Below are 26,129 nucleotides of genomic sequence, written 5' to 3'. Positions count from 1 at the left end.
CAGTAGAAATAATTTACACACATCTAGCATGCGGAGGCCTCCAGTTGGTCCAGGGGAGCAGGAACTCTGCCATAGGGACTCTGTGTCCGCCCTGAAGCCCTTGCATAAGGACCAAACACTCAAGCCATTTGCCACCTGGAACAGCAGAGGTCTGGGCCAAGCACACAGAAAGTGTGGCCCCCTCAGCTGGTTCAGGGGAGCAGGAAACCTGAAATAGGGACTTGGTATCCTCCCAGAAAGCCATCACATGTGGACCAAAAGCTCAGGCCATCTGCCAACAGGAACAGCAGAGATCCAGGGACACAGGCCTGGCAAGACTGCACTGCGAGCAGCCAGGGTGCAGAGAGTGCTAGGCCTAGCACGCAATAGGTGCGGCCCTCTGGTTGGCTAGGGGAGCAGGAACTCTGCCACAGGGACTCGGTGTCCACCCGGAAGGCCCTTGCACGCGGACCAAATGCTCAAGCCATTTGCCACCTGTAACAGCGGAGATCCAGGGACGCAGGCCTGGTGAGACTGTGCCATGAGTAGCCAAAGCACAGAGAGTTCAAAGGCCGAGAATACAAAAAAACATAGCCCTCCAGTTCAGTGGAGCCGGAACTCTGGCAGAGGGACATAGGATCTACCCTTAAAGCCCTGGCTCAAAGTCTAGATACACAGGCTCACAGTAAGGCACAAGCCCTTGTCAGTGGGAGCCTGGGTTTGACCGGGAAAGGCAGTGCTTGAAGTTCAACTCTACAGACCCTCTTACACCTAGACTAGAGAGGAGTCTGACACACAGGACCAGGGAGAGCAAATCAGGAGTACTCAGAGAGCAGAAAAAAACTGTGCTATTGGGAAAAGGGTCCGTAGTGGCCTGGAGAAAGAGCCAGGTCCCTGCCAGTAGTACTCAGGACCTGTGGGCACAGGGCTGAGCTACCAGAATTGCCTCACAAGAGCTCCCAATCTGAGCCCACAGACAGAGCTGAGTCACTGCTAACAGAACTCACTGTTTGCCCACCAAAAGACAAACACTCAGAATAACTTTTCTTCCTGAAACCTCGGGCCCTCAGGTACACAGGAGAGACGGGTACCAATCACGGACAACAAGACCACATATAATCACAACAAACAATAAGATGGTAGGAGAAAAGCTACAGAACTTAAGCAGTGGAAACCAAGACAATCTGGCAACATCAGAACCCAGCTCTCCTATCACAGTAATCAGTGGAATGCCAAATACTCCAGAAAAAGAAGAGTCAGACTTGAAATCATACCTCAAGATGATGATGGTGATCTTTGAGAAGAGCGTGAATAACTCTTAAACAAGAACGGGAGGAAAATTATAAACAAATAGAAGCTTTTAAATAGGAAACACAGAAAAGCACTCAAAGAAATCAAAGAACTAGAGAAAAACAGAACCAAAGAGTTAAAGCAATTGAAAATGGAAATGGAAACAATAAAAAAAAAAAAAAACACTAAAACAGACAACCCTGGAGGTGGAAAACCAAAACAGGAAATCAAGAGTCACAGATGCAAGCATCTCAAACAGAATACAAAAGATGGAAGAGAAAATCTCAGGGGCTGAAGACAACATTGAAAACATAGACAAAACAGTCAGAGAAGATGCAAAGCCAAAAAGCTCCTAACCCAAAATGTCCAGGAGATCCAGGACACAATGAGAAGACCAAACCTGAGGATAATAGGAATAGAAGAGGGCGAAGAATATCAACTAAGAGGCACAGTAAATATCTTCAACAAAATCATAGAAAACTTCCCTACCCTTAAGAATGGGATAACCATGAGCATAAAAAAAGCCTACAGAACTCCAAATAGAGTAGACCAGAAAAATTCTTCCCAACACATAATAATCAAAATGCCAAGTGTTCAAAACAAAGAAAAAATACTAAAAGCAGTAAGGGAAAAATGTAATGTAACAAATAAAGGCAGACCACTCAGAATTACACCCGACTTCTCAACAGAGACTATGGGAGCTAGAAGATCCTGTTCAGACATCATGCAGACCCCAAGAGAATATAAGTGTTAGCCCAGGCTGGTATACCCAGCAAAACTCTCAATCACCATAGATGGAGAGAATAAGATATTCCAGGACAAAACTAAATTTACACAATATCTGACCACAAACCCAGCACTACAACAAATTATAAGTGAAAAACCCAATACAAGGAGAGAAACTATATCCTAGTAAAAACAAGAAAATACCTAAGCAAGAAAACCAAAAGAAGAAAGACACACAGGCACAATTCTACCTCTAAAAGCAAAAAGAGCAGGAAACAGTCACCACTATTCCTTAATATCTGTTAAGATAAATGGACTCAATTCCTCAATAAAAAGACATAGGCTATCAGACTGGATACAAGAACAGAATCCAGCATTTTGCTGCATACAGGAAACTCATCTCAGAGACAAAGACAGACACTATCTCAGAGTAAAAGGTTGGGAAAAAAACCTTCCAAGCAAACGGCCCCAAGAAACAAGCTGGAGTAGCCATTCTAATATAGAATAAAGTAGATTTTCAACCAAAAGATATCAAAAAAGGAAGGACACTTTTTTACTAATTACAGGGAAAATTTATCAGGAGGAACTCTCAGTCCTTAACATATATGCTTCAAATACAAGAGAACCCATATTCATAAAAAAAAAAAAACCCTACTAAAGCTAAAAAATACATCGCACCCCACACAATGATAGTGGGAGACATCAACACCCCACTCTCACCAATGGACAGATCATGGAAGCAGAAACTGAACAAGGACACAGTGAAACTAGCAAAGGTTATGAACCAATTAATAGACATCTACAGAACATTTCATCCTAAAACAAAAGAATACATCTTCTTCTCATCACCTCATGGCACCTTCTCCAAAACTGACCATATGACCATATAATTGGTCACTAAACAAGCCTCAATAGATATAAGAAAACTGAAATACTCCCATGCATCCTATCAGATAATCATGGTCTAACGCTGGTCTTTAATAATAACAAAGACAACAAAAAACCCATATACATATGGAAGGTGAACAACTAAGACTACAAAAAGCCCATATGCAAATGGAAACTGAACAATGCTCTATTAAAGGATAGCATGGTCAAAGAAGAAATAAAGAAAGAAATTAAGGATTTTTTCTAAAATTTAATGATAATGAACACACAACATACCCAAAACTATGTGATACAAAAAGAGCAGTATTAAGAGGAAAACTCATAGCGCTGAGCGTTTCCAAAAGGAAACGGGAGGGAGCATGCACTAGCAATTTGACAGCACAGTTGAAAGCTCTAGAACAAATGGAAGCAGATATACCCAAGAGGAGGAGATGGAAAGAAATAATCAAACTCACATCAGAAATTGACCAAATAGAAACAAACAAACAAAGAAAAAAAACATTCAAAGAATCAACTAAACCAAGAGCTGGTTCTTTGAGAAAATCAACAAGATTGATAAACCCTTAGCCAGACTAACTACAGGGCAAAGAGAGTATCCAAATTAACAAAATCAGAAAGAAAAATGGAGACATATCAACTGAAACTGAGAAAATTCAAGAAATCATTACATCCTACTACAAAAGCCTATACTCAACAAAGCTGGAAAAGTCTGGAGGAAATGGATGAAATCCTAAATAGATACCAGATACTAAAATTAAAACGGGACCAGGTAAACCATCTAAATAGTCCCAAAACAACTAAAGAAATATAAGCAGTCATCAAAAGCCTCCCAAACAAACAAACAAACAAACAAACAAAAAAAAAGCCCAGGTCCAGATGGGTTCAGTGCAGAATTCTATGAAACATTTATTGATGACCTAATACCAATATTCTCCAAACTATTCCACAAAATAGAGTCAGATGGAACACTACCTAATTCATTTTTCGAGGCCACAATCACCCTTGTTCCTTACAAGGAAAGAGAACTTCAGACCAATCTCCCATATGAACATTGACACAAAAATACTCAACAAAATACATGCAAACCGAATCCAAGAACACATCAAAATGATCATTCACCATGACCAAGTAGGCTTCAACCCTGGGATGCACAGATGGTATAATATATGGAAATCCATCAACATAACCTAGCATATAAACAAACTCAAAGAATAAAACCACCATCACTAGATGCTGAGAAAGCACTTGACAAAATTCAACACCCCATCATGTTAAAAGTCTTGGAAAGAATAGGAATCCAAGGCCCATACCTAAACATAACAAAAGCAATATACAGCAAACCAATAGCCAATATCAAATTTAATGGTGAGAAAATTGAAGCAATCCCACTAAAATCAGGGACTCAACAAGGCTGCCCACACTCCCCCTACCTATTCAACATAGTACTGGAAGTCCTAGCCAGAGCAATTAGACAGCAAAAGGAAATCAAAAGGATACAAATTGGAAAGAAAGAAGTAAAAATATCACTATTTGCAGATGATATGATAGTGTATGTAACTGACCCCAAAATTCCACCAGAGAACTTCTACAGCTGATAAACAAGTTCAGAAAAGTGGCTGGATATAAAATTAACTCAAACAAATCAATAGCCTTCCTCTATTCAAAAAATAAACATGAGGATAAAGACAAACATGCGGAGAAAGAAATTAGGGAAAAGATACCCTTCACAATAGTCACAAACAATAAGAAATACCTTGGTGTACCTCTAACTAAGCAAGTGAAGGACCTGTATGACAAAAACTTCAAATATCTGAAGAAAGAAATTGAGAAAGATCTCAGAAAATGGAAAGATCTCCCATGCTCATGAATTGGAAGGATCAACATTGTAATAATGGCCATTTTACCAAAAGCAATCTACAGATTCAATGCAATCTCCATCAAAATTCCAACCCAATTCTTCATAGAGTTGGAAAGAGCAATGTGTAATTCCATCTGGAATAAGAAAAGGCCTAGAATAGCGAAATCCATCCTCAACAACAAGAAAATATCTGGAGGAATCACCATCCCTGACCTCAAGCTATATTACAAAGTAATTGTGTTAAAAACCCCATGGTACTGGTACAGAGATAGGCACGTGGATCAATAGAATAGAATAGAAGATCCAGAAATGTACCCTGACATATATGGTCACTTGATTTTTAACAAAGGAGCTGTAAACGTTCAATGGAAAAAGGACAGCCTCTTCGACAAATGCTGTTGGTTAAACTGGCACTCGGCATGCAGAAGAATGAAAATAGACCCTTACTTATCTCCTTTTACAAAGCTCAAGTGCACATGGATCAAAGATCTCCACATTAAATCAGGTACACTGAAATTATTAGAAGAGTAAGTAGGGAAAACCTTAGAACACATAGGCACAAGGGAAATTTTCCTGAACAGAACACCAATGGCTTGTGCTCTAAAGTCAAATATCAACAAATGGGAGTTAGTGAGATTGCAAAGTTTCTGTTAGGCTAAGGACACTCTCCAGAAAACACAACAGCAGCCAACAGAGTGGGAAAAGATCTTTACCAACCCCACATCTGATAGAGGCCTAATATCCAAAATATACAAAGAAATCAAGAAGTTAGACACCAGAGAATCAAACAATCCTATTCAAAAATGGGGTACAGAGCTAAACAAAAATTCCTCAATTGAGGAATATCGAATGGCTGGAAAGCATCTAAGGAAGTGCTGGACATGCTTAGCCATCAGGGAAATGCAAATCAAAACAACCCTGAGATTCCACCTCACACCAACCAGAATGGCTAAGATCAAAAATTCAGATGACAAGCAGATGCTGGCGAGGATGCAGAGAAAGAGGAACACTTCTCCTCTGTTGGTGGGATTGTAAACTGGTACAGCCACTCTAGAAATCAGTCTGGAGGTTCCTCAGAAAATTGGACATAGTACTACCTAAGGACCCAGTTCTTCCACTTCTGAGCATATACCCCAGAGAAGCTCCAACATACAACAAAGATACATGTACCACAATATTCATAGGAGCCCTATTTATAATAGCCAGAAGCTGGAAAGAACCCAGATGTCCTTCAGTAGTAGATGAATGGATACAAAAATTGTGGTACATTTATACAATGGAGTAAACTCAGCTATCAGAAACAACAACTTTATGAGATTCCTAAAAAAAAAAAAAAAAAAAAAAAAAAAAAAAAAAAAACAAAAAACAAAAAACAAAAAAAAAACAGATGAATCTAAAGAATATCATCCTGAGTGAGATAACCCAGTCACAAAAGAACAGACATAATATGCAGTCACTGATAATTGGATACTAACCCCAGAAAGCTCTGAACACCCCAGAAACAACTCAGACTATATGAAGCTCAAGAAAAATAAAGCCCCCCCCCCAAAAAAAAAAGAAAGAAAAGAAAAAGAAAGAAAGAAAGAAAGAAAGGAAGGAAGGAAGAAAAAAAGAAAGAAAGTCTCAGTCCTTCTTCGGGGAAAAAATGTATAGCATCCTCTCTGAGTGTGGAACACCTGGAACTCAAATATTTAATAATCGAAGAGCTAAGATAATAAATAGCCTTGTGGCAATTTTTGGTATTTGCAGATCATTATGCGTAATCTAGACCCAACAAAAAATCTGTTTCCATGTTATGTTCTGTCCTACATGTACTTCATGCTTATGGTAACTAGTGGGACTTCAATGCATGCTATCAAACCTATAAAAGAATTAAGTACTGACAAAAATATTCATATAATGTTATGTCAAAATGTCTTTAAAAATCTGTAAACGTATCTTTCTTTTTTTCATATAAAGCAGTAAGAAAAAAGTTACAAACGTAAATTTCAGTGGTTGACTGAAGCCCAGCATTAATAATCTTAAGCACATACCACACACACACAAACCCCTTATAATTAAATACTATACAAAGGTTTGAGATGTCAGTAATAAAAACCGACAAGAAACTCCAGTTTCCAAGTCAGTACAGGATGCCAAACACTTCAAATATGTTACCTATTTCATGCTGAGGCAATTCCTGCATTGTTGCCATGTTGCAGACAATAGAGTGGAGGCAAATAGAGCTGGGTAAACTATACAAACCCACACTGCCCTCAGCTGAGCTTGGAATTAAGCCAATGAGTCTGAATATTTTTTTTAAAAGTCAATTTGATGGCACTGGTGTGAGGAGATGGGCCCGAACCCATCTCTGCCACTTTAATTCTTTACCCTGAAAGCTGGCTTATACCCTATTTTGCACAAGGCAGCCTCAGGTCTTCCTCTAGGTGAGGTGTAGGCAAAAGGTGGCAGGCAGCCACATATCACTGAAGAGAGGATGCGTTTTGTTCACTTGTTTGTTCGTTCGTTCGTTTGTTTGTTTGTTTGTTGAAAGCAGTATGGAGGAAATCACAGGGGTTTTTAATCCAATGCTTGAAAAAAAGTTCATCTTTTTAAATTGCCATAAATGAACCTTTACAGGAACACTGTCACACTCACTCTGCACTGATGTGGCTGCCTTCACTTGTGCATAGGCTCGTGCAAAGGGAAGTACTCACTACCTAAATGCTCTCCAGAAAAGGCCTGCCTGGCTGTGAACACCAGCAGACCTCCAGTTCATCAGCTGTTTTCTATCACCACCACTGTGTCATTGTCTGCTTACCTCCAACAGATTGTAGAAAAGTATCATCTTTGTGCTACTTGATCCTTTTTGCTTTTGTTTGTTTGTTTTTGTTTTGTTTTGTTTTGTTTTTGAGACAGTCTCATTCAGCCCGGATTGGCCACCAAATTGCTATGCAAACCAAGGATGAATTTGACTTCCGGTCCTCCTGCCTCAGCTCACAGCTGGACATCAAACTCAGGGTCTTGTGCATGCTTGACAAACACTACCAACTGAGCTACATCCCTCCCCAGCGATTCTTCTTCTTCTTCTTCTTCTTTTTTTGTGGTCTTTTTGGTATTATTTTTAATCTTTAAGGAAGACGTGGCTTAAAGATAATAAATCCTTTGCAAGTAGAGATAATCCTACTTACTTTATAAACTTTCATTTTTCAAAAGAGGTAATATTTCTTAGAATATAGTCTATGAACCTCCGGCCAGATGAAATTTAAACAGTAAGAATCAATCTATAAGAAAACATGATAAATTCTTTTAGATAGTTTCAACATTAAGTCTCAAATGTACATAGTACTTTCATAAACTTAAACAGAGCTCTGAGGCCTCAACACTCTTTATTTTGAGATCTCTTAAAATAGACCTTGGCTAAAGGCAATGTCTTAGAGGAGGAGCGAAGGTTCGGCACTCTGAATAATGTCTGTACTTTTCCAAATCGGAAAGCCTAGTCATCCCCTTCTCTTATTTTAACTCATCAGTAGAAAATCTTTGTGGATTAAGGAGATTTGAATGAACACAAAACTTTCTCTAAAGTGGTACTGGGTTAAACAGATTAAAATGCTGAAACAAATATAAAAATACTTTAGAATTTTTGATTATTATATTTGTTTTGATTATTATATTTACTAATTAATAAAGCAGCATATTACAGAATATAATATTCTTAGAGAGGAATTTTACCTAGCAAAAAACATTACAATTCTAACCACACTTCTTACACGGCTAAAGAACAAAAAAAAAGAAAGGATAGACTATAGGCATGAATTAAGAAATATGGATTGATGCCTTTAATCCCAGCACTTGGGTGGGTCTCCAGAGAGGGACTTTTGGCTCAGTTGGGGCTCCATACTGAGACCCTGCTGGAGAAATAAGAGAGAGAGGAGTGGGAAATAGTGGGGCAATGGGAGAGGAAGGAGAGAGTGGAGGGCCATATACCTCTACTGGGATAACAAGGGGGAAAAGAAAGGTCAGTAAATCATAGTTAAAGGTCTGGCACTCTGGTGTCTGCAGGACACATTCTGATGAAAATGGCAAGCCTTTCTCATTATACTAACTGCCAGTCTAAGTAGAGAGCAAAATGAAGATGGCAAATCTTGAAAACTACTGTTTCATGATTAATGTGTGTACAAATGATTTTAGAATGTTCAATTTAAATTCTGTGATCTGTAATTTAGATTTTCAGCGTCAAACTTAATGGAAACACAAATGACCAAGTTGATGAACCCTATGTACAGGAAGAGCAACATCTCATGTATCTTCATGTACAGTGCATACAACCAACGGAATTGCTGCTTTGTTCATCAGATCTTACTGGGGTAAAAGTTCTCATAAGAAAAGAGCCCAGAGTGGAGAGGAGCAGATGGGAGGGTTAGACAGGAAAGGGAAGAGAGATGCACTGTGATTAAATTACAGTCTCAAAAACAGCCCGGAACCTGACAGTGAGCACAGACAGGGTCCATAAGAAGCTGGGTAATCTCACCATTGGGCAAGTGTGTGGTGGACTTGCTCACACCTGTACACTCATTGTGCTCTCTAATTATGCCAAAGCAGCTATAGAGCATTCATAATCTTACTTCTCACTGAAACCCGACAGTCCAACAATGTAGTGATATCTGGAGGACACACTTCCCAATTTCCTGGCTTCTGTAGCTGCAGGCTTGCTCAGAGCATGGATTAGAAAGACATTTACACCGAATAGGATGGAAAGGTGTCAATATTGCACATCAAGGTTTGTGGAAGAAAAGTTCAAGAATCATAAATGCTTTGAAAACATAAAAGATTCTTTGGCCCTGGCAAAGAAAATATCAAAAGATACTAGATAGCTATTGACCAGCTTCCTGAAGGCAATGCTGCAGGCCAGGGTGTAATAATGCCCTCTCCCTCCATGTGTCTAAGACTGCAAATGATACTAATCCTTTTCAATGGTCACCAAAGCTGACAACTTATTCAGCCTGGGAATTCACAGAAATTATCCCTGAGAATGACTTACCATGAACAGGTCACGAGCTCCGATGTCAACTGCTAGAAGAAAGGCCTTTTCAAATCTCTTGTACCTGCGATAAAGGAAAAGAGTATTAGTTGTGAACAAAGCTATACAAAAGAAAAAAGTGATTGGTTTTGCATATTTATATGCTGTTGTTTACATTCTTCTGATATGGAAAATACTTTCCAAAGAAAGGGTCTGGCCCACTGCAATCCCGAAAAACTTGGCATGACCATCTACTGTGGAGATTGTGAGTGTGACTTCCAGACTTAAAGGAGGAACTCAATGGGAAGATGCAAACTTAGAAGTGAAATCCTCATAATTTTCATTTTACTGGAGTTTTTAAAGAGAAGTTTTTAGAGATATAAAGGATGTAGCAGGATAAGAATAATTGACACATTATATAACTACACCTCTGTGCTGATTAGATAAAAGTTAAGAAATCAAATCTCACATTATTATAAAATCTCACATTTGTAAGTTTTAAATATTCTCAGCTAACTTAAAAGAACAATACAATTTTTTTAATTTTTAAAAAGACATTACTTTGTACTCTTTTCCAAGTCCATATTTCTTTTCAATCTCTTTCTCTCTCTCTCTTTCTGTTTTTCTCTGTGTATCCCTGGCTGTCCTGGAATTCTTTCTGTAGATCAGACTGGCCTGGAACTCAAAGATCTGCCTGCCTCTGCCTCCCAAGAGCTGGATTAGAGGTATACACCACCATCACCTATCTAGAATATTCTATACTAAAGTTTTATTGGAGGCTAAGACATAAGAGAACAAATTTGAGTTTAAGTTTGTTACAAAACTATAAAAATGTAAAAGTCAGAAGAAAACTTCATTGTAAACACAGTTCAAACAGGTTTTGGACACTAAAACTTGTCTTTATTTTGTCTGAATGCAGACTATATTGACAGAACTCATCAGTTTTCCTGATCTTCAAATCTAAATTTTATATCGCAAAAAGTAGTGGGAGAAGCCATCATGACATTCTAAGTTTAAAATATAAGTACAAAGATTGATAGTCTACAATTCATCTGCAAGGTAACTGTTATATTAGATATAAGCTGTTAGGTTCTGGAACATGTACAGTTTCCATATTAGGTTAAATGCCTCTGAGGGACATTTCTCCCATCCCCTTACCTGCTTTTACCAGTGAGTCAAGTATTTCCCAAATTCTCCCAGCAATAGGTCCTGGGGCAACTTTGTTTGGCGGAAAGGGAATTTATCATAACAGGAAGCATACTGTCTCATTAAGAAGAAAAGGAGACTAGAGGGCATTGCTTGGCTAGGCTGGGTCATAAACCAGCAAGCAGCAAGAGCTTGTCCACACTCTCGTCCTGCATTTTACTGCCCACTGCTGCAGGGCTGATTTCCCTGTAACATCCCAGCAGGAGCAGCAATAAATTTCAAATGATCAGACTCAAAGTCTGACTGTGAGCCAATCTAATTGTATAAACAGCACCCACTGAAATCACTGGCCTTGCTTCTTCTCTCTCCTTGACTCTGTTGTACATTTCTGTAGCCTGGTTCTTTATTTCTGTCTCCCTTAGAAGTTGGTATTGTATAGTCTTTATTTCTATCCTTACTCCAGTCTCAATAATCATATCAATGATTCAAAATTTACAGCTCCAGGCTCCATTGTTCTTCTACTTGTCCAGTTACTTGTCTTTAGATTGTGGGCTACACTACCACCACCAGTTCCAATGCTCTTTAACTCAATTACTGATGGCTTAAATGTAATTTAAGTGAGGTCAGATTCTTCAGTCAGCAAGTTACAACTCATATAAAACAGTCTAAACTTTCACACCAACACCCAGAACCACCACTTACTAGCTCTGGAGCTGTGTTACAGAACCCAACAAAACAACTGTGCTTCCAGGGTAACCTCAGACCTGAGGTACTGCATCCTCCTCGCTAAGCCCATGCATCTCTTATTCTCCTGTTCTAGCTTCATTCTGTTGCTGTGATGAAACAGTTCTAACCAGAAGCAGTGTGAGGATGAAAGAGTTTAACTGGCTTATTCCCCCGGGTCATCCACCATCACGGACAACAGTTAGGAGAGAAACACAAAGGAGAAGCATGAAGGTAGAAAACATGGAGAAATGTTGTTTACTGGCCTGTTTAGTTAGATTTTTTTGAAAATCTATCTGAGAAGCACCTTCCTGGGGAATGATGGCATCGACCAGTAAGAGAATTCCACACAGACAGACCCATGGTCCAAGCTGCCTCACAGCTCCTGGATGAGGGCTTCTCCTCTCAGGACTTGAGGCTGTGTCAGGCTGACACCCGGAGTTCCTCAGGACCTCCTCCTCTTCACTCTGCCTACTCCTCTAATGGCTCCTCCTTGCTAGAACCACTCCTTTCCTTCGCTTCCCTTCCTCCCTACGTTCAACATCTCAGCACTTCTTCCATGTGTCTGACTCTTAGAAAAACCCAAACACATCAATTTGGCTCTTACATCTACATTTCAACACTTACAATGTCAATAAATGACCTTCCATATTTCTCTTGCTTATGAAGTAGTTTCTTTGTCTTACTTGCATTTCCAAGGAAACTTCACAAATATTTAAAAAGTAATGTTCAAACAATTCAATTAGAAGATAGGTAAAAAAATTCAGAAGACATGTCAATTCAGAGTATACAGACGGAAAACAAACACATGAAACAAACAGGCTCCATCAATATCATTTAACCATAAGGAACATGCAAACAAAGGCCTCAATAAGCCCATAAGTATTACTACAGCTAAAACAGAAAAGAATTGTGGGAAAGCTGATCTCTCAAGCTCTTCTGGTGGAAGTGCAAAGCAACACAGCTGGTGTCACTGTGGAAAATGGCATGAAGAGGGCCAACCTGCACCAGTGACTCTCCACCAGACCTGGAGACTCGGCCTTTGAAGAGCCTCAAGCTGGAAACAAACAGTATGTTCCTTGATAGAGAATTCCCTGACTGGGAAAAATTACACATTTAAAAGCATTTCTTTCAGAGGAAGACTGGGAGGCTTTGTGCATGGGGCAAACAATATTCATTAAAACACTTAGAAATCAAGTCTTTCCCCAAACAAAGCAAATGAAAATAAACCTGAGTTCACAATGAGACTACAAGACAATCGAGGAAGAACCCAGTGTGACATTACTCACTGTCCAGTCACGGAATAGAGGCATGATCGGTCTAGACTGTTGGGGGACACCAGCCAGTGTTTTCATGTTCAACAAAAGATAATCAAGAAAATTACTTTTTAATCCCTTCCACAAACTGTTGACTTTTTCTTTTTAATTCTCAGAACTCTCTCAATTTTTCCAACAGAAAACTACTTAAATTGCCACCATACCTATTCCAAACAGTTCTTACAGCAGAGTCCCTCAGACACCCACAAAGACAGTGTTTATCTCTGCACACACAGATGGCCTGTGCTCAGCACAGTGCTCTGGGCTAAAGCAGATGCTTCCTTTAAACGGCTGACAGCAGCCGTGGCTCTTGTCTCTCACTTCCTTTGCTCCAGCCTCAGCGTGCTACATCCCATTCCTTTTCAACAGTTCTCTGCAGCGCTCCTTCCATGCCAGTGGTAGGTCTTTCACTAAGGTGACCACTTAAGTTACTATGAAAGCCCGTTCTACTGAGCAGAACCAACTAGACTGACTAATCAGTGCAGTCAGCTCAGACACGGTTCTTACTAAAAACATCTGAACTACATTCAAATGATAAACATCAATTATCGGATGTCACGGAGCATAGTAAATCAATTAAATATAGATCCATTCTGTAAGTCTTAGTAAAGTGTTTTCATGACAGGACAAGACAGAGGGAAGGAAAAGAATAATCTAGTTTAAAATTCAAAGTAGCTTTAATCATCTAGACATGTAGCCATAAAATATTACAGTTTTTCAAGGGTAACTATACATGAGTTACAGAAAATAAAATAAAATGCATAAAATCAATAGATAGGCAAAAATAGATGAGAACAAGTCAGAAACATTTGTATACAGTGGACTAAGAAACAGTAACACTGTGGTCAAAATCGCTACTGAATACCTCGTGCATAATCTTGAGTATCCATGATATGGAGCAGCTGGTCTCTGTGGAGACCCGGCCAGCATCAAACTTACAGAGATCTGCCTGCTTCTGTCTGACTAGTGCTGAGATTAAAGGTATGCACTACCATTGGCCATAAATATATTTACAAAAAAGGAAAGTCAAGGAACACATAATTTCACTTTAAAATATTTTATAGGAATGATATTTAGTACATGTTTTTTTCCAAATACCTACTTGATTACATTGTTTTCTACAAGATCCTTCTGAAAACATTATAAAAAATATTCAGTTTTTAATTGATTATATTACTTTCTAAAAGACAGGGACTTGCAGGAGCTAGCACTGAAGTTCCAGCAAAGCCTGTTTCAGCCTCCCAAGCCCTGCATCACAGCCACAAAGGCAGCATCAACAGTTTCTAATGACATCACTCCTGAGCAGCAGCATGAACGGTTTCTAATGACATCACTCCTGAGCAGCAGCATGAACGGTTTCTAATGACATCACTCCTGAGCAGCATCCTCTGAGTCCTGTTCTCAAGCTGACTTCATGTTCTCAATTTCTCTTTCCTATACATTTCAATTTTAATCACATATTGTATTTTTACATTGACAAGATAATTTCTTTTTTAATCCTAACTTCTAGAGTTAACACCCTTTCTCTCTATGTTTTATTTTTGAGTATTTCTTTGGGGAGGGGGTACTAGATTACTTCCATTACTTGTGAGTAATTATTTGGTTCTGAATTGTTTGACTTCTGATCTCTGTTTTATGAATACAAATCACATTCACAAAGAGTTGATTACTTTGTCCATATCAAAAGCTATCTAAATAACTAGACACATTCACATCCAGATGTTGATAGTAATTATTTTCACTTATAATTTTAATTTTAAAGTTTTAAAAATGAAAAAACAAAACTGAAATTGCAAGCTAACCATAATCTTAGCAGTTTTCATGTAATTAGGAAATCAAATTGGAAAATATACCTAGAAGAAGCCTAGTTTTTGAGTCACTGGAATACAGCTTTTTAACAAAAGTAGTTTAATTTATAAAAGCAAAACTTTGGTTCTCATGGTAACTCAAAAATAAATTGTTCATTATGTTTCTGTAATTTTTTAATCCAAATCTTCCATTTCTAATAGAATATCTTTCTTAGTTACTTTTCTTAACGCTGTGACAAAGTACCTGGCAATACCTGAGGACAGAGAGTTTATTCAGGCTCAGTTTTAAAGGGATCCAGACCATTACAGTTGAGAAGGGAGGTGAGCAATGGCCGCCCTGGATCCACACTCTGGAAGCAGTGAGAGGTATGCAAGCAGCCAGCATGGAATGGTGCTGCCCACGTTCAGGATAGGTCTTTCCTCCTCAGTTAAACCTCTCTGAAAAAGGCCAGCACAGCATGCCCAGAACATGTTTCCTAGGTGACTCTAAATCCAGTCAACTCAACAATGAAGATTAACCAGCACAGCAGTCCCTTCCAAGAATGTAAAGAAGGCTTATTATTAGAAAACCTGTCGATAAAACGAACTGTCCATACAGAACAGGGGAACGGGAAGATTTAAAGACTTAGAAAGCAGCCAGGAGAGGGGCATTACAATCAGCATTCCAGGGAGGCAGAAATGCAAAGAAGACAGCAGTGTGCTGGACAACAGCGGCAGCACACAGAACTACAGAAGAGGAGCATTTTCTCTCTGAACTGACAAATATGACGGAGGCACCTTAATATACTTATTCACTACACAAGAATCACAGTTTGAAAGCATGATGTGAGGAACAGGATGATTATCTACAGACAATTCAATGCCCACCTTGGAAGACAAAATCAACTGCAAAATTATTAGAAATAAATTTTAATTTTCCAAAAGAATCCTACACTATAAAAGTAACATATCAATAGTTTCTTGCATTCCAAGAATCACCATTATGAAGTTTAATTAGAAGAAAAAAAACAGCAGTAATGGAAAGAAATAAAAAAAATAAATATGCTTAGAAGGAAACTAAACATGACATATATCTTCAAAAGAACTATATAGTAGAATTTGAATAAATGAAGACAACTTGTTTTTCTTAACAGAAGAATGACATATTGCAAGAAATAATAAAACTCAGAGCTGAAATTAACCAAGTAGAAAAAAAAAAAAAGAACTATACAAAGAATCAACAAAACCAGAAGCTGGTTCTTTTAAAACATCAACAAGATTGATAAACCCTTAGCCTGACTAACAGGAGGGCTCAGAGAAAATATCTAAATTAATAAAATGAAAAATGAAAAGAGAGACATCAACAGAAACTGAGAAAATTCAAGAAATCATCAGATCCTACTTACTACAAAAGCCTATACTTAACATGACTGAAAAAATGAAGAGGAAATGGGCAATTTTCTAGACAAACACCAGGTACCAAATAAAATCAGGATTAAATAAACCATCTAAACAGTCTCATAACACGTAAAGAAATAGAAGCAGTCATCAAAATCCTCCCAACCAAAAACAGCCCAGGGCCAGATGGGTTTACTGTAGAATTCTATTAGACCTTCATGGAAGAACTAATACCAACACTCTCCAAACTATTCCACAAAATAGAAACAGAGAGAAAACCACCTAACTCATTCTTTAAAGCCACAAGTACACTCATTCCTAGACTACACAAAGACCCTACAAAGATAGAGAACTTAAGACCAATTTCCCTCATGAACATTGATGCAAAAATACTCAATAAAATTCTTGCAAACCAAATCCAAGAACACATCAAAACAATCATTTACCATGGCCAAGTAGGCTTCATCCCAAGGAATGGTTCAATATATGGAATCCACCAATGTAATCCACTATATAAACAAACTCAATGAAAAAAAAAATATGATCATATCTTTAGATGCTGAAAAGGCTTTTGTGAAATTTCAATACCCATTCTTGTTAAAAGTTTTGGAAAGATCAGGAATTCAAGGCCCACACCAAAACATAGTAAAAACAATGTACAGCAAGCCAGTAGGCAACATCAAACTAAGTGGTGAGAAACGTGAAGCAATCCCACTAAAATTAGGGACGAGACAAGGCTGCCCACTCTCTCCCTACCTATTCAACATAGTACTGGAAGTACTAGCCAAAGCAATCAGACAGCAAAACATTTGTCATTTAAAATGTCTGTTGAAGGAGCAACCGCAAAATACACTGAACTGAAATAAATAAGTACCAAGGTTTTAAAAATATTTGTAATGTATGAAAGATATCAAAACTAAGAAAAATATTCTACAGCAGGAATGGGGACAAGGAGGAGAGGAAATTAATAAAAGATTTGATTATTTTCCTTTTATAAAATATAAGAATAAAAATGTAAAAACAAACAAAAGAGATAAAATTTCCAGTAAACAGAGAATTCACAAATTAAGCAAGAATGGATCAATGAGTTCATATACATTTTCACTAAAAACATGAACAAGAATAGAATGCTCATAATAATATCATAAGTAATAACCCAAAACAAAAAGATGTGAGAGATGAGAAAGGGAATGCCATGTTCCTGTATTTCCTTGTCCAAAGATCCATAAATGAGCTCAGCCCGAACTACAGTAGAATGTCAGGTAGCTAAACCAAAGCTAACATTCCTCAGGGACTTGTGAAGCTGGTTCCTCTCTACCAAAAGGAGCCATTTCCTTTACCTAGGGCAGAAGGGATCTACATAGAGGTGGTGCCACTCAGTAGATCATCTGTCGTCTTCCATGACCCCTCAATGGCACAGATCTGTTACACATTTCGGAGTCTGTCCTAGGATCCCAGCCCTTCTTATGTCTAGCTCACAGTCTGTCCTCCTGTGGCTACTCATTCTCCTTATAACCATGATACTGTTGCTACAAATTCTCTATTCTCTTCTCCAGCTTTAAAAATGAATGAATGTGTATGAATGAATGATGACTAGCCACCATGTTAAAGAGTTAAAATTTGAACTGTTGTTTATATCTGCTTGGAGAGGGAAGATCTGTTTTCTCCCACCGAGTAATACCGGGTATATCAACCACTCCAGGGCAGGCCTTATGCTCAGGAATAGTTGGATAACATACTGCCTCCACAATTTTTTGTGCATTTTTATTTGGTTACAGTTTGGTGCGTTTGGTTTTGTTTTGTTTTTTTTGGGGGGGGGGTTGGGGGACATTTGTCATAGTTGGTCATTTGTTTGTTTGCTGAGAAAGAACTTAGAGTGTGTAGTTAGGGGAAGGGGAAGAACAAGATCAAAAAAATACTTAAAACTAGAATTGCTTTAAATAATTAAGCATAAAAATATAAGTTTCTAAACATTTAGCCTATCAGCCAGTTCGCTCACAGATACTACAGATCTATGTGCTGTTTCATGGAATCTAGAACAACCATGGGTATAAATGAAGGCTAACCTTCCTGCTAGATGTAGCATTTGTCACTTGATGATTGCAGTGTTGCTTATGAAAGACCTCTCTGCTAAATGAAAACATAAATTTTATACACTGGTTTGTGGTAATATATGTTTTAAACAAATACCAGATAGTAAAAAAGAAGGCACTTTCTGAAAAAATAACTGGTTAAAGATTTAAGAACTGCAATAGCATCTGTCACCAAAGTCTGAAGACATTGGAGATGAAAGGAACAGAACCTGGAAGACCCTTGGGAGGATTGATGTTGAGTAAAAGAGATCTGCACTGGCTATGTACTACACAGTTCCATTTGTATGGCACTCTGTCAGCAAGCACTGAGTCCATAAAAGGACGCGGGAAGGACCAGTAGATGAAGGCACTGGTCAGGTTTGATGGGATCAATCCCGAAGACCCACAGGTACAGGGAGAGAACTGACTCCAGCGCTCGTGCACGCACACTGCATTCACATTAGAATGGCATGTGTCAGATAGGGGTATATTTTTGGAAGACCACTGGGGTGAATAGGGCTAGGAGCACAATTAATCTCTCTCTGTATTTTTTCTTATATTTATATTTGGGTCAATAATTTCCTTAAAATTTAAAGTCGAATTTATAAACATTGGTTCTGTTGTAATTTTGAGGGTTGCCACTATTCAAGATTTAATTTCTAGCCAGGTACAGTAAGAGACATTGGGGATTTCCTTACAGTACTGGAGGCTTTTTATTCAATGCCTGTCTGTTTCCTCCCCTCCTGCCACATAAGTTCAGCATGACCGTAAGTGGGCTCAAACGCACTGCAGTGATAGCACACTGAGGCTGGGCTCATCTCTGCTGTTTGGTGGGTCCAAATCACCTCCTGGGGGCTGGAGAGCTGGTTCAGTGACTAGGACCACCTTCTGCTTTTCCAAAGGATCTAGGTTCAATTCCCAGCACCCACAAGGTGGCTCACAACTATCTGAAACCCCAGTTTCAGGAAATCTGATACCCTCTTCTGACCTCTATAGGTATGAAGCACACAAATACTACACAGATATACATGCAGGGAAAAGGTTCATATGTATTAAATAGAAATAAATCTTTATAAACTAATTATCTTCCCATTCCTATATGTACCCCCAACTTCTTAGACTTATGATCAATTTCACTGACTTAGTTCTGAAGTGATTAACTGCTTATTAAAACAACATTTGTCTTGTCTTCCCAGGGCACTCAGAAGACTTGTTCCCAACAACTGTAGGTCTGTGCTTCTGTTTGTGTGTTCATTACAGGGTTTGCAAACTTTCTCTGTAAAGCGTCAGATAGTAGATACACGTTGAAAGGTACACAACCCTGTCACAGCTACAGCTTGAAAGTAGGCACAGATGTTATGGAAACAAGGGGGCTTGGCTGCATTCCAGTGGAATTACATTTACAAAACCAGGAGGCAAGTTATAGTTAGCTGACTCCTGCTTTATATAATCAGTCTTGGCATCTCTAGTCAAGGACATGCAGTGACTTGAAATGGGGAAATACCTATTTAAACTGGGCTGTTGAAAGCATTAGCAAACAGCCAGCTAACACAAATTTGAATTTGGTACCTCATGGGTACTGTGGGGAATGATGTTCTGGGGGAATGTGTGGACATACTGGGGTCTCTGTGGCATGGACAGTCTACTCAGAGCCAAGTGGAGTCTCAGGAGAGGAAATGGGAAGGGAAGATGTTGCTCATGAATTGTCATGATCTGTTGTTCCACGTGGCAAGCACAGTTGACAAATATACAGCTTTCCAATTTGCTAAAATGTAAATGTGCTCTATAGAAAATAATAGACTGATGAGATGACAAATGTTAATTAATTAACCTATTTAATCCACACTGTTCTTTCTAAATATACAGAAGAGAATTAAGATAAATGTCCAAAGTTTAAAAAAACGAAACAAAACTCCTATAGCACATTAAGAGTACACAAGGGCCTTAAATCATTATCCTGTCACCTCTTAGGATTTCCTTCCTTTGGGTAACAATTATTTCTTCCTAAAGGAAAGAGTAAACACAGATCGACATCTTTATGTCTTTAAGAAGTTCTGACTACAGGTCTGCTAAGAGAAAATGGCCTCAGGCAGACATTAGGCGACATTTGCTCAGCAATGGCCTAATTCTGAGGTGCACCCTTGAATGACCTAAGATCCTCAATTGCCTAACACTGCCATAAGTAAGTTTCATCATGACAAGTTTATACTTAGTGTGCAGGGTGGCTGTGGTTCGGAATGTCACAGCTAGCACTGCTCTGACTGGGTCTGGAGGCGCACTGTTTGCGTACACTCTTCCCACTCATTACTGGCATCCCTATAACTGTCCACTCCGACTTGGAAAACCTAGACCTTACCAAGTAGGAAAAGCTTATCTTTGAGAACTTATTTATGTTCGGTATTACATATTCAAATGAGCAAAAAGATTGTGAAGTCTTGGAGATCAGAGAAGCCTCAAAATAAAAAGAAATTTCAACTCCCCAGTTGTTTTCCTGTTAATAGTTGAGTAGCCTAAAAACTTAAATTTTAGTTAGATTTATTCATTTTCTGTGTAAGTGTTTTGCCTACATGTATGCCTATACACCACACACACACACACACACACACACACATACACGCGAACACACACACACACATACACACACACACACACACATACACACATACACACACACACACACACACACATACACACACACACACACACACACACACACACACACACACACACACTTGATTCCTGCATAGGTCAGAAGACACTGAACCCTCTGGAACTGAAGTTATCAGTAGGTGTTGGGAATGTCACCTGGTTCCTCTGTAAAAAAAAAAAAAAAAAAAAAAAAAAATCCAAGCACTCTTAAGCAGCAAGCCATGGCTCTGGCCCTCAACTGTTTGTGTTTGTCTGTTTAGCTGTGTCTGCTTTCATCTAAACACTGTGGTTTTCAAACATCCCAAGCAAATGATCAGCACTGGTGGACAGGAATCTCAGGCTTCTCTTTAGTAGCGTGTGCTAAGGTTTTATAAGAAGAATTCATAATTTCTGTGCATGTGTTTCTGTCTGCATGCACACTTGAGCCCATGGAGATCAAAAGAAGATGTCAGATCCCACAGGTTAAGGGTGGCCATGAGCCACCTGACATGGGTGCCGAGAGCTGTAAGTTTTTCACTATGTTGTCTTTCCTGCCCCATGAGTTGTTTTTGTTTGCTGTTGTTGCTGCTTTGAAAAATACCAAAAGAGATACAAAAGGAAGTAAGATTTATTTTAATTCAAAATGCTCAGTTGGCTCTTTCTTCTTCCTTAACTACTAGCTTGGCTGCTGACCCCGCCCCACAAACACACCCCACATTCTGTTACAAATTTAAACATCGACGTAGATGGGCCATCCAGCTCGAACAGCGCATTTTAATTGCTAACCTACATCTCTTCCTATTTCCATCAATTCACTTTAATTTTTTATGTGGAATTGTAAAAAAAAAAAAAAACCAAACAAATAAACATATTCTTACACTCCTCTACAAAATGTAACAAATGTTCTATCTCTATTTCTAGGCAATGAAGTCCTCTTCCTCAACACTTAGCTTACCGCTTTACAAGCATTTCAGAAGCACCTGCGTTATGTCACCACACGTTAATACCGCCACATCAGAACACGGTAGCCTGATATTTGAAGAGAAAATTAATTAGAAAAAAATCATTAACTCTATAAATCACCCTACTTCCACATTAATAAACTAGCTCCACGTGGTGCATGCTCAAGTGAGATGTTTGCATTCATTTCGTCAGAGCTCACTTATTCCTACCCCAGCTTCTATTTGTTTATGATGAAAAGCTCTTGTTTGGAAATGGCTCCCTGCTAAGTGCTCTAGAGACTGTTAAATCTCACAGGGGTGAAAGGTGAGTAACTACTTTCTAAGCATATTTCAGGCAAAGCTGCATTTGCTGTTTTTAGGAATCCTGCTGTCTTAACAGTCTTTATAAATCGGACTATTATGTCTTTAATTTTATTAAAACACTTTATTGAATGATTTATACTATCAACAAACACTTCTTAAAACTCAGCAATGGTGAATTCACACAAAGAGTTCTTCTGAAAGATATGAGGAATAAGCCTTACAGTTAGCTACGTGTAAACTTGGAGACAGACAGAGACAGCTAGGTGACGGGAGGACTGCTCTCCACCAAGAACAAAAGCAGAACTGTATACAAACATTTGTATTAGCACAGCCACTCCCTGTCAGCATGACCTCAGACCCCTTGTACTGGATCAAAGCAGAGCAAGCACAGCATTCCTTTCTCCTCACACTCCCAAGTCCCACCAAGTGACTTCAGTGAACTCTAATTGCCAGAAGACTTCTTTCTTCTTCCTCAGTTTAAAAATGCCCAAGATTTGTAATATGTTTTCAGAGAGTATGGAAATGAGGAATAGCTAACACAGAAGACTTGATGCAACCCTAGCACCTCTCTCTTTCTCTCTTTCTTTCCCTATCTCTGTCTTTCTTTCTTTTGTTCTTTTGTCTTTCTTTTTTAAGACATTTGACCAGTGACTAGATAAAATTTCTCAGTAGCAGATTAACAAAAGGATGCTTCCAATTTAGACTATCTCATTTGGTTTCTAACATACAAAGTTTCTCTTTCACAATGCCCTGTGCAGCTACTACTGAAAGAGAAACTACTAAAGGCATGTAACTCAAAGCATTCAAAACAGAAATCTCAGGCAGCATCCCCCAAGGGACATGTCACATGACCAAACATCTGTCAGCTCTTCCCAAGGAACATGTCACATGACCTAACACCAGTCACCATTCTCCAAGGGAAACATCTCACATGACCAAACAGAAAAGTCTAAATACTGAAGACAGCAACAAGAGTCACCCATCACAGAACACCCAATTTAAAACAACACAGAGGAAAAATTCACATTCCTAGAAGAGCTTCCTAGGCCAGAGGTTACGAAAACACAAATGACTGCATTAAAGTCAGAGGCCAAACCATAGTGAGGCTACAACATAGAACACTTTCAAAGTTCGTATTCATGTTGATCGCTTTGAGCTCTTTAGGCAAGAGATTAACTCATCAATTTTCCATAGAAACAAGAACAACAAAATAGGGATTAAAACAAAGAGCAAAGCCCTACGTTCAAGCACATGTAACTCTAACCTCAATATTTTGAGGATAAGCTCGTGCATGAAGACTGCTACATTTAAGATGAGGAAAGACTCTCTTGAAATATGCTAACAACATTCAGATAAAACGGCAAGATTCAATTACAGATAATAACTCTTGCAATATATTAACATTTCCTGGTTTCCAAAAATAGGATTTTTCTAAAGGCCTCACTGCTGTGTAGAGTTCAAAGTAGCACCTTATATAGAGATAAAAGTAATTATGGAGCACAAATGTCTGTATAAGAGTATACCTCCCTCAAGTCTTAACCAATCTTAGCACTTCCCTCTTTTGGGACAGTTGAAAAATCTACCATCAGTCTATTCTTATATTAAGGACAATTCAGTTATTTTGGAAGCTAGTATCTGAAAACTATACAACCAGTGTCAGTAAGTGGTCTTTAGGAAAGAGGAAAGAGCTCTAGAAACCAGCCCAAGATCACTTGTTATTCATCTAAGTAAGCTGCTGATCATCTAAGTCTGATGATATAATACTCCCTTTACAAAGTTGTTCTGATTAAAAAAAAAAAGTAAGAGAATATATAGTAAAGTCTTTGAACATATTGCACAGTACTATTCCAAGTACATTCTTAGTAAAACTAAAACCAAATTCCTTCATCTAATCCTTCCTTTTTGTAAATAAAAAAACAAGCTACAGGGAAGTTAGCACCTACCATATCATGTGCAAGGCAATGGGGAAGTCTTCTGTAGTAACTGTAGAAGGAAAGCAAGTCAGCAACTGCCTCAAAGCCTCATAGCACATGCATATAGTTAGTTCTACACTTAGTTTAAACAAGGACCAAAATTCAGTTAACATTTTCATGTTCATTTGTTACAAAGATAGTCTTTACTACCATATGAAAGGGTAGAGTGTACTGTTGCTGATGAAATGACCCTAGGTAATATCCAATATTTCCTTACAAGGAAAACAACAAATTAAATAAAGACTTAAAAAATCTATTTTTCTTTTAAAGAGAAAAACACCCAGAAAACAGCCATATTATGGAGGAGTGTCATGAAAGATGGCTTTTTACATGTGTGCTCTGACGGCAGGGAATTCAGAGGCATCGTTCACCTGAGCAGGTGGTGGAAGAGCCTCCTGGCGTACTTGCCGACCTGGTCTCTATATTCCAGAACAGTTGTATCCAGAAGTGGTCTCGTAGGAGCATAGAAGGTTCCAAGGCTTGCCTCAAGCTGTGCTGTGGAATTCAAACAGAGCAGCACTGAGAGGAGGAACTCCTTCAATTATAACAGGATACACGTGTGTGCAGTCAGTCAGGTTCTGCAAACTTGGATGAAACGTAAGCATGTTGCAGGAAAAACGAAATTAAAATATGACAGCTGGTACAAAAACAAACCTGTGTATAAACTTTCACTTGAGACAAAGCGAACAATGACTCTGAGCAACATAAAGCTGTCAAAACCGGAGAAATCCATAATGAACCAACCTCTCACCACAAATGGGTAATTAAAATGGTGACTCAGCAAAGTAGCACGGTTTGAACTAGTATTTCCAGTAAAATCAATTTGCAGTATGTTTAGCATTAAATGTTCTCTTAGCAGAAAGGGAAAACTGTCAGAATTGGAAGATAAAACCAGCACAGTAGAAATGTTTTCTTAAAATATCAGAAAGGGCCAGCAGGTAAAGACACGGGCTGCCAATCCTTGACTGGAGTGTCTGAGGACTAAGTGCCATTCCCAGGACCCATACAGCAGAAGACAGAACTGACACCCACACATCCACTACGTCCTATCACACACACACTCACAGACACACACACACACACACTCACACAGACATACTCTCACACTCATACACTCACACACACACACACACACACACACACACACACACACAAACATGCCATTTTAAAAATTGAATAACACAAATAAAATTTGCACTTTGGCATAAGGCATGCCTGTGATGCAACTTGAGAACAATGCAAACCTCTAGGTTGGACTTAAGTCCTGCCATAAACAAGGTTCTGTGCTTTGTCCTTTCATGAAAGCAAACACCCTGGGAGAGGAGAAGATTGGAAAGTGGCTTTTGATAAAGGGGGGGAGGCCAGGAGATAAGAGATTAGGAGACAAGGTGAGTTCTGTCTCCTTCAGAGTTTTACCAAGATATGCCAGTGGGGCTGCTTCCGCCCAGAAACAGCTGGCAGCGCTCTGCCGTCCGGTGAGAGTGTGTGTATGAACGTACTGCCGCTCGCAGCCAGAGTCCTCTGAGAGCTTCCAACACTGGGCTGAATAAACAATTCATTATTTAGTGGAACTCCTTTAGTTGTAGGCCTATTTAGATTTGCAAGTATTAAACACCTTGTCAGAATAATTGCTGCAGGCTTGACTAAGCTTTAGTAGTTTCTTTTTTAGTTTTCAATATCAAATCTAGACAGTAAAATAGGATGCATTTTGGAGGCATTTTCTTTCAAAGCAGCAGTCAATTTAGATTAAAATTGAATATAGCACTGTTATTGTGAAAACAAGCCCAATTCGCTCACCATTGCTTGTTTTCCTGACAGCATGTTTTGTACATCTGAAATATTCAAGCCTACACGGAGCACTCAGACCTCGCAGCACAGCTCCGGATTCATTAGAACGCCCAGCTTGATGTTGAAGGCAGAAATGAAGATCTCAAAGACAGACACAACATGGCTAGAAATAACAGCACACTAGGTTTCACTAATAAGAGGACAGCGAATTACCATGTCAAATTTGTTAGATTCAGATAAAATAAATCTCAACAGGGAATTCTGAGTGCTTTAGAAATGTATTTTGTAGTTAC

The 26,129-nt window shown here is 38.8% G+C and overlaps 1 protein-coding gene across 1 annotated transcript in view; it reads right to left on the bottom strand.

Annotated features, from left to right (window-relative positions):
• WDPCP (WD repeat containing planar cell polarity effector) overlaps positions 1 to 26,129 on the bottom strand; it is a 332,845-nt gene that overhangs the window by 144,586 nt on the left and 162,130 nt on the right. Inside the window, exons 12-13 of the mRNA XM_080936498.1 lie at positions 24,420 to 24,543; positions 9,762 to 9,825 (exon numbers count right to left, since the gene is read on the bottom strand). Coding sequence (XP_080792624.1) covers positions 9,762 to 9,825; positions 24,420 to 24,543 — 188 coding nt within the window. The remainder of the gene's footprint in view (positions 1 to 9,761; positions 9,826 to 24,419; positions 24,544 to 26,129) is intronic.

Source organism: Micromys minutus (genome assembly GCF_963924665.1).
Source record: "Micromys minutus genome assembly, chromosome: 1".
In the NCBI taxonomy this organism is placed as follows: domain Eukaryota; kingdom Metazoa; phylum Chordata; class Mammalia; order Rodentia; family Muridae; genus Micromys; species Micromys minutus.
The sequence above is the reverse complement of the archived record's forward strand: the minus strand, read 5'-3'. Positions and strand labels throughout refer to the sequence as shown.